The sequence below is a fragment of the Ctenocephalides felis genome, unplaced genomic scaffold (assembly GCF_003426905.1).
Source record: "Ctenocephalides felis isolate EL2017-DRISC unplaced genomic scaffold, ASM342690v1 CF-g0.4_SCAFFOLD_01886, whole genome shotgun sequence".
Taxonomy (NCBI): domain Eukaryota; kingdom Metazoa; phylum Arthropoda; class Insecta; order Siphonaptera; family Pulicidae; genus Ctenocephalides; species Ctenocephalides felis.
In genome coordinates this window covers 13,164,437-13,174,577 of record NW_020538040.1, presented here as the reverse complement: position 1 = coordinate 13,174,577, position 10,141 = coordinate 13,164,437, and the positions used below count along the sequence as shown (strand labels likewise).

Genomic DNA, 10,141 nt, shown 5'->3' with positions numbered 1-10,141 from the left:
AAAAAAATTTTGGTCAAGAAAAATTTTTTTTATTAGACCGATATTGACCAATATTAGACCAATATTGACCAATATTCGGAAAAAAATTTTGGTCAAAAAAATTTCGGAAAAAAAATTTTTGAAAAAAAAAGTTTTGGTCCAAAAAATATTGGAAAAAAAATTTTTGGTCAAAAAAATTTTTGTTCAACAAATTTTGGTCAAAAAAATTTTGGTCAAAAAAATTTTTTTTATTAGACCGATATTGACCAATATTGGACCGTTATTGACCAATATTAGACCGATATTGACCAATATTGGACCAATATGACCAATATTAGACCGATATTGACCAATATTGGACCGATATTGACCAATATTAGACCGATATTGACCAATATTCGGAAAAAAAATTTGAGAAAAAAAATTTGGTCCAAAAAATTTTGGGAAAAAAGTTTTTGGTCAAAAAAATTTTGATCAAAAAAATTTTAGTAAAAACATTTTTGGTCAAAAAAAAAATTTTGGAAAAAAATTTTTGGAAAAAAAATTTTAGTCAAAAAAATTTTGGTCAAAAAAATTTTGGTCAAAAATTTTTTTTTTATTACACCTATTTTGACCAATATTGGACCGATATTGACCAATATTAGACCGATATTGACCAATATTAGACCGATATTGACCAATATTAGACCGATATTGACCAATATTGGACCAATATGACCAATATTAGACCGATATTGACCAATATTGGACCGATATTGACCAATATTAGACCGATATTGACCAATATTTGAAAAAAAAAATTCGAAAAAAAAAATTTTTTGGAAAACAATTTTTGACAAAAATATTTTGACAAAAATATTTTGACAAAAAAATTCGACAAAAAAAATTTTTGGAAAAAAAATTTTTTGAAAAAAAAAATTTGGATCAAAAAATTTTAATAATTATGTATGTTTTCTTGTTGATAATAAAGAAATATTTCACGAAAGTGTAACAACAATAACAGAAGTTTTAAGAAATAGAGAAAACTTTGATTATCTTCGGCCCAATAATAAAAGAAACATGCATTAACAAAAACTGTGAACATTCAGATTTTCAAAAAATACTAGTTCAGCCAATCACATGAAACAACATCATTATCAACTAAATTTTAGTAATGCATAGATAACCCAAACCACACAAATTACAAAATTCCAAAATTCCAAGTTTCCAATCATTAATTAACTTTAATTATTAATTAAGTTTCTACTTCATTATTATAAAAAATTCATACATCAGTTTATTATAAAAAATCTATTCGTCAGTTTTATACAAAAAAAATCCATTGATCACTTTCATAAAAATCATAAAAAAATATTTAACCAATATTCTACCAGAGCAATAAAATGAAGAATGAGGGTATTCTAGTCCAAAATTAAAAAAAAAAAAAAAACGATTTTGTTTTTACAGATGTTTTCAAACATTAATTATTCAAGAATATGTGCATAAGATTGATTTTTCATAATTCAAATTATTTTCGGCGATATGACTGTTTGACTGCAATAATCCTCCTCTATTTCCTCTTCGCAAAACTTTGAACACATTTTTCTCGAAACTGTCTTTTTCTATATGATACCCACGATTTCTCAACTTTTCTTCAGTGTGACTATTATTCCAATCCTATTTTTACTATTTTTGAAATATTTGAGAATATGAAAAAAAATAGTTAGGAGAATTAAATGTATGTCAATTAATGGTTTAGGTAGCATACTCAAAAAAGTCACAGGAAATTCATTTACTACTTCGTTATTATTAAAAACAATCCATCAGTATAATTATTGTAAATAAATCTATTCATCAATTTTATACAAAAAATCTAATAATCATTTCAATTATAAAAAATAGATACATAATTTAAGTGATTTAAGAAATGTTTCTGTTAAGTTTCTGCAACAAATCCATCCATCAAATTGTATATTATAAAATTTCAAACAACCAAGTTAATTATAATAAGAAATTTATCCACAAAATTTTAACAAATCTATCCATAGTCCTTCAAACGTTCTAATAGACAACATGCTCTTGCATTACTAGATAGATATATTTATATATCAAATAGATATTAAATAAATAAAATATGTATTCGGTAATGTTATTCTAATGTGCGTACATCATCATAAATGCACAAAAGAACATATCAAGTATCACACTTGCATTCAATTTGCATTAGATAAATAAAAACAAATTTAACATTCAATGTTCACAAACTCTACCACTATGAAACAGCTCCATCGTCTTTCGATCCAGTCTGTGACAAGTGTTTAACAATATCAACCCAATCCCAACCTCTCGGCTTCTCCCCCTTGCCATCAGTCCTTTCCCACTGCCTTCGTTTTTGAGCTTTTGTCAGTTGTGATTTCTTGACAACGTTCTTCTTAACATCATCCAGACTGTCACTAATCTTAACTTCTTGTACCATTTCCGTTACCTCGTTTGGGTCATTTGCTTCACTCTGTTTTTCTAGCAACTCGTGTATCTTTTCTTTCAGAGCTTCAAATATTGTGTAAGTCATTGCGCAACCTAGCCATTGTTGAGATTCTTCTGTCACCAATTCGAGAACTGAATTCTTGATTGATTGCAATCTGCAGAAATATAATTTGAACAAAACATAATAAAACATTCTTTTCCATTTTAAAACTTCATTAGTCTGATAAATGCATTGAACTACTATACTGTTCATATAATATAAATAATATATTGATGTTATTTATGCAAAATTGTTTTACAGTAATGCCCTGCTCAACATGTAAATACTGTGGTTAAAATAAAATGAATTGAAAATTGATAAGCATTAAGTGTAATAACTGTGTTTAATTTAAATAAAAATAAAACTTAACTCCGTTAGTCTCTGATAGCACTCTCTACAATATTCATCTCTCTATGTCACTAATTGTCTCTCACAATATAATCCACACACACACATACATTATTATTTGGCTATTAACTTCCCGTAGAGTAAGCTAAAGTAATTGCAAAAAAATCGAAAATTAAAATTTTTACGTATCTTCACGTTTTAGAGGTTTCTGAACATTTTGGTTCGGAAAGTTACAGCAATTTGCCTTAAAGCACCATGCCATGCACCACTAGTTCTATTCATATGTCATGCTATTTACATTTAACATTTAATTCATTACGTTAAACATTTATTTCATAATTAAAATTACTAAAAACAAAAGTAATTCCTTCGAACTATTCAGTCCAATTTATTGCATTTCGGTCTAAAAGGCATAAGGCGACCATATTTTTGCAAGTCAAAACTAGGATGGTAATTTTTAGTTATACTAATCTGGGGGTGTATGATAAAAACTTTAATATGATTTTAAACTAGCAAATACCACTTACGAATGCAATAAAAATCCGCCTTTTTTAAATGAGTAATTTTTATTCCTATATATATATATATATATATATATATATATATATATATATATATATATATACAGGAATACCCCGTGGAATGCGAGAGATGTTCCATAAAGGTAGAGCACAATGCAAAACAGCGTTAAACAAAAGCAATCTTTACATGGAAATATTGGAGTTAAAGGAAGATGGCTAGAAAATTGGTTCGGTATTAAATTTAAAAAGTATGTTATTTTTACTTAAAATAAAACCAAATATTTTATTCTTAAAGTCCAAATTAATACCACATTATTATTTCTTGCAAAAATAAAAACAAAATATAAATAACAAAACAAATATTCTTGGAAATGAGTAATTTTTAAAAATTCAAAATTACTGATTAAGAACTTCATTATTCAATTATATGTTATTATTTTATCTTATATTTTTGGATCTATGTTTTTTCAGTTTTCAAACTTATAAAATTTTCTTCAGTTTTCTTTATAATTAATCAAAAATGGTGGTCAAAAAGTTCACTTTCATAATTTTTGTAAATTTTTGTAAAAGTGAAAATCAAAGTTCGAAATTATGAATGTGAGAGGCTATTTTATCCCGCCTTTTTCATATAAGCATACTAGTTGTACATAACATTTTCAGATATTTGATGGGCAGTTCGGTAGTTGTAATTTTATTAGTAAAAGCAAAGATTCAATTTAGAATTATACTTTTTGAAAACCCAGGTCAATTTGGGGCAAATATTGCTTTTAGTAAAACTCAGGACACAATGTGAAAATGCGGGACTGTTCCGGCATATTTCTTCTACGTCCTTTTAAAAGTTGAGTAAAGTTACATTTGAACTTCTGTTAAAATTTTGATCATTTTCTCATCAAATTGACCCATAGTCTCAATTGTAGTCATAAAAAACCTTGTGACAAACACCATTGAAAATTCTTTTCAAAATCACTACTATCAATTTATCTTTCATTAGAAAGACTTTCTTAAACTGTTCTATATATTACATTTATCCCATATAAATCGCTTTGATCCGCTAATTCCATTATAAACTTCACAAAGAAGATTTTTTTTGTTTTTACCAGAAATCTGATTTGCTAATTTTATGTTTCCTCAACACTACAAGCCATTCTTTGAGACGCATTTCAAGGGTATTTAAATTAATTTGGTGAAGATAATTTAATCATTTTGCACTATCCTAAATTTTATTCTATTCCATGTGGTAGATTCAAAAGTTGAAAAGACCAAAATTATTTAACAATATTTCTTATTAATAATATATCGCGTTATTTGTTTGTCGATATTTTTACAGTTGTGATACAAAGTAACTTTGAAACAAGGACCACTTTCGCATATTTTCTTTCAATGACATCTCGACCCAATATTAAGCTAGGGAGTTCAAATTTGGTATACACCTAAGTCTGTTTTTACACGGTCTTTTTGTACACGGTTTTGATATAACACGGTTTGAAAATTGAATATTTTTGATTTTTTTACACGATTTTATTCCATTTAGCACGATTTGAAATTTCATGTACTTAAATTTTTTTGTCAAATTTAATTTTTGCGAAGTATGTTCATATCACAAAAAAGTATTTATGAAAGAAAAAAGTCTGAAACCATCGATAGTATCGATAGTTTGCGAACACTAGCTTAAAGATTTAAGTGAATTCCCCTTTAGCGCGTACAAACAATTTTTACTGGTCAAAGCAAATGTGTAACAATTCACTCTGCCTCAGCTGAAAGCTGGTGATCAACTCTAAACATTCTATATACTACAAAATTACTTTCTCAAGTAATTCAAATATTCTCTAAGGCATACTCATTCACTCAAGTATATATACTTAACATGTATGTTTAGTATATAAACATGTAATATACATATTTGATCTATCAAAAAAAAATGCATGTGCATCATTTTAAAACATGTTCACAAACATCTTTTAACCATTTGTGACATTGAAATATTATAATTTGACAAAAGAGTAAAATTTTTACTTACATGTTTCTATTATAAAATGTATCTAAATTGAAAGTTGGCGGCTCAGTCGGATAATTAGGTCCCCATATAATTTCTAGTAAAAAAGATTTCTCTTCAATTTCTCCATACTAAAAATGATAAAACATGAATTAGTACCAATACATAAATAATAAAATATAATTATAAAATATATTTTTGAGTTAAATTTAAAAAAAAACGATGTAATGAATTGTGCAGATGAAATAGAGGTTTGATTATTCCTGCAGCAAACTGACAAACATGATACCAAAATATTTATGTGATTTTATCATCAGTTTTATATAAGTCAATACTCAACACTAAAATTTGTTTGTTTTGATTAACAAATTTAATTAATGAATAAGTTAGACAACGACCTGAAATATTGATTATTTTTTATAGTTTTCTTATAAAAAAAATAAATATATTTTTCCTGACAACAATAGCCAGTGATGATTCTCAAAGCATTAAGAATGCTATTCCTGATATTTCTTATAAAATTAATGTTTTTTATTATATATATGCATTTATATTATTTAATATATATATATATATATATATATATATATATATGTAGTGGTATTTACCCATTTATGATAATTATAAATAATGTTATAAATTACTGTATAACGGTTAGATTACGAACAATGCAGTTAGTGTTAGTCATAGCTACAATACAATGTAAGCTTGCAGTAACTTTGCAAGCGTTGATAAAATTCCTTTTGAAACCACAAACTGTGCCTTACAATTAAGTAAAGCATAGTTTCTGACTCACATATAACGAATCCGAACAAGTTCGAACACACATTCTACCAAAGAATTGAGTCATCCCGATAAGGAATATAAAAGCTGCAGGATGATGAAATCTTTGTTCATTCTTAGTTCATTTTTCACTCACTCCGTATCAGTCTTTATTAAGTTCAGTTAATATGAGTTAGTAATATTAAGTAATCAATGGAATTATATTTAAGTTCAGTGTTCAAGTTATATGAAAAGTGTACAAGAATCATGAAATAAACATAAACATCAAAAGTCTTCATCTGTTTTACTGATTTGCCTTCACAGTTTGGTACCAGCTTAGCAGCAGGAAGAACATACATTTTGTTGGCTCCGTCGCTGGATGGGGCACAACAATATGTATATATATATATATATATATATATATATATATATATATATATATATATCAAAGTATCAAAGTATCAAGTATCAAAGTTTCTTGGTATCCATATTAATAATAATTTAAAGTGGTCTGATCATATCTCTATCTCTCTATCACCAACTTTATCTAGAACATGTTTCATGTTGCGCACCCTTAAACCCAAACTTGGTTTAAATTGCTTACTTTCAGTTTATTATAGCAACTTTTATTCTCACGTTTCATACGGCATTCAATTCTGGGGTTTTTCATCCGAACTAATTAAAATATTTAAGCTTCAGAAAAGAGCTATTCGAATAATTTTTTCCTTGCCCAGTAAAGCCTCCTGCAGACCCATATTTAAAAAATACAATATTCTAACTGTCCCATGCATTTTTCTGCTGGTAACATTAACTTTCATCAAAAACAATTCGAAACTTTTTGATATGGCTTCGTCCTTAAATTACAACACTAGACACAAACTTATTAAGGCGCGTACATATAAATTAGCCAGCTCTTTCAATACGATCGACGGTCTAGGTATTCAGCTTATGAATAAACTTCCACTCAATATTCGAAACTTAGACAGCAAAAAATTTCATGCTTCCCTAGTTAAACTTTTTAAAGACTTAGCTTTTTATGACATTACTGAATTTTCTCAATTTGAATTCAATAACTATTTTTTGCATAATCCTTATCCTGTATCTATGTAGTCTGACCATTTGATCGCCTGTACAACCATTTTTTTTTTCATTTTTTTTTATTGCTATTTTATTAATTTAAATTTTTTACGGTTTTAAATGAGTATAACTTTCAACCTTGTGCAAGAATTTTGAGCTTGACTGGTGGCCAAATAGACTTTAATATGATGAACTTGATGATGAACATCGTATATAATGTTCGAATGCTTTTTTTCAGCTCTTTTTTTCAGAATCGAAATTCGTGCAGCTACTATCATTATTATAAAATTACTATCCTTTTAATATTAACTATGAATTAGCTTGACAAGAGCCTGAAATAATATCTATTATTATTGATTACGGCTTGCTTATGAATAAATAAATAAATAAATAAATAAATAAATATATATATAAAGGAATACCCCGTGGAATGCGAGAGATATTCCAGAAAGGTAGAGTCCAATGCAAAACAGTGTTAAACAAAGCAATCTTTACATGGAAATATTGGAGTTAAAGGAAGATAGCTAGAAAATTGGTTTGGTATTAAATTTAAAAAGTATGTTATTTTTACTTAAAATAAAACCAAATATTTTATTCCTAAAGTCCAAATTAATACCACATTATTATTTCTTGCAAAAATAAAAACGAAATATAAATAACAAAATATTCTTGGAAAAACAAATAACATTCTAAGTCAGTCATATTTAGTCAGTCTTCCGCGTTTTCAGTGTTTCGCCTTTTTGTGACAAAAGCATCTAATGTTGTTTTTCTTCTGCGCTTTTCTCTTAAAAGCTCTTGATAAACGGATAAAGCATCTCTACACCACGCCTTACTTTAGAGCTCCTGTCAAAATTCGGATCATTTTCAATGAATTGATCAATTATTTCAGTTATGGTTGACAAACTCCTTTATACAAACACCAACGAAAATTCTTTTTGCTTTTACGCTGAATCACTGCTGTCAACATTTTTGTTTTTTTCCTGTTCAGTTCTTTCCTTGAGCTCGCCATTAGAAAGTCTTAAATTATTTCTTCGACATCTTTCTCATTTACCCCTTCAAAACCAGGGATGAAATGATTTAGCGATGAACCGAACAGCGCTAAACGATACGGCGTCAAACGGGGTATTACTGTATATAGATTTTAGATATTGATATATAAATATTATATATCAGAAAGTATATTAAAATTTGAAACATGCGATATATATTAGAATTATATATGCGTATGATTAAAATAAGTATATTTACTTTATATTGATAAGTGGTAGGTGAAACTTGTTTAAAACTATTATCACCATCATATATAGAAGCCAAAACTTCGCGTTCCTCTTCCTGCAATTCCAATTCAGACATTTTATATTTATTTGAACACCTACTATTTATTAAAAAAAATTTAAGCATCAACTAAATAAAACTTATTTCTAACAACGAGAAATGTCAAATTGTCAAAACGCACGTTTTGCGTTACAAAAACTTTAGTGTTACCTGATGCCGGAGAAAAACATCATTCCAGGCATAGATAAGTAAACATTCCAGGGATGTGAATAAATACACTAAATAATAAATTATTTATTGTGTATGGCATCGTGCCTTAAGGCAAATTGCTGGAACTTCCCGTACCAAAAAATGTTTCCTTTATTTTGAAAATTTTGATTTTTTTTTTCAAAGCAATCGTACTGCTGTAGCTGCTAAAGGTGCGTCCTCACCTAACGAACGAGCACGAACGAACAGGACGAACAAGAAAATACACAGAAGAACAAACACGAACACGAACACGAACGAAGGCAAGTTATTTCAAACGAACTTCAACGAATGCCTCAAAGCAGTGAGGACTTGAATTTTTTTGTTCGAGCATGTTCCGTGAAACGTCAGTTTTAATATTTAAAGTGACGGGAAAGAGAAAAATTATTTAAAGTGATCAAATTTACAAAATTTATCAATAACAGCAATATCACACAATAATCACAACATAAACTGCACATATTAACATAAAAAAAAATTATTTGTCTGCATTGGTGGTGGCGTCCACACTGCACCTACAAAAACTGGTTTAATTAAAGCATTAAAATTTAGAATAATGAAAACGATTTGAAGAGTAGCTAAAGCTCAAGTCTTATTCATTAAGTCGATTAATTGAACATTTTGGAAAGTTCAAGTTTTAAGGCAAAATGCCCTTATGCCAAGATTTTAATATTAATATGGTTTCATATCTACTCTGACAAATAATTTTATAAATAACTAGCAAACCCGCTGAACTCAGTTTCGCCACCAGATGGTTTCATGAGAAAGATGAAGAAATTTTTTGTTTGTTTTATATTTGAAAAGGAAAAATGTGATTTTATTATACAACAGTAATGAATTTATTTCGATTACAAAAATAAAGTGTTTTTTAGTTGAACTTCTCTAAGTAAATAAAAGTGAATCCGCAAATTATCCGTTTCATTGAAGTGCTCTTTGGTAAACCACATTTTTTGTTTTTTGGTCTGACGTTAACACAAACAAAACGGATGGTTTGCCAACTCGTGAACTGGCAACGTATAACTGCCCATGTGAAAAACAATGATTTTCTAAATAATCTATTTGAAATTTATCCCGCAAACACTAAGCGATTGGCCTTGCGACTTTTTATTGCGAACGCAAGGCGAACTGGAAATTGCAATCGTTTGAAGTCAAACGGAAGACCAGTCGGAATCATTGGTATGTCACCAAATCGCCAGCAATTTTTGATTGAATGGTGAAATTCAGTGCGTGTACATCATTACACGCACGTTGACTTAACCAAGCATAATTCTGATAATTTTCACTAATGTCATTACTCGAATTTTTAATTACGGTGTGTGAAGTTCCAGCAGCTTGCATTAAGGCATGATGCCATGCACGACCTTTCCAACGAATGCAAAATTGTCGAAATCGGTTTGCGTTCTGGAGTTATACGTCAGGAAAGAAAACCCGACTTAT

General features: G+C 28.3%; 1 protein-coding gene across 1 annotated transcript; it reads right to left on the bottom strand.

Annotated features, from left to right (window-relative positions):
• Positions 1–1,986: 1,986 nt before the first annotated feature.
• LOC113377711 (RWD domain-containing protein 4) lies at positions 1,987–8,639 on the bottom strand. Its single transcript, XM_026618118.1, has 3 exons — positions 8,432–8,639; positions 5,369–5,475; positions 1,987–2,597 (listed from the first exon to the last, which is right to left on the bottom strand). The coding sequence occupies exons 1-3, from the start codon at positions 8,582–8,584 to the stop codon at positions 2,231–2,233; spliced, it is 627 nt and encodes a 208-aa protein (XP_026473903.1). The 5' UTR covers positions 8,585–8,639; the 3' UTR covers positions 1,987–2,230.
• Between the last annotated feature and the right edge of the window lie 1,502 nt (positions 8,640–10,141).

Excerpts from the sequence above, each read along its gene's own strand:
- LOC113377711 (XM_026618118.1), bottom strand. The coding sequence starts at position 8,584 with ATGCTTAAATTTTTTTTAATAAATAGTAGGTGTTCAAATAAATATAAA. Across the intron at positions 5,476-8,431 it reads CTACCACTTATCAATATAAA|TATGGAGAAATTGAAGAGAA; the intron begins GTAAATATACTT and ends TATCATTTTTAG. Across the intron at positions 2,598-5,368 it reads ACATTTTATAATAGAAACAT|ATTGCAATCAATCAAGAATT; the intron begins GTAAGTAAAAAT and ends ATATTTCTGCAG.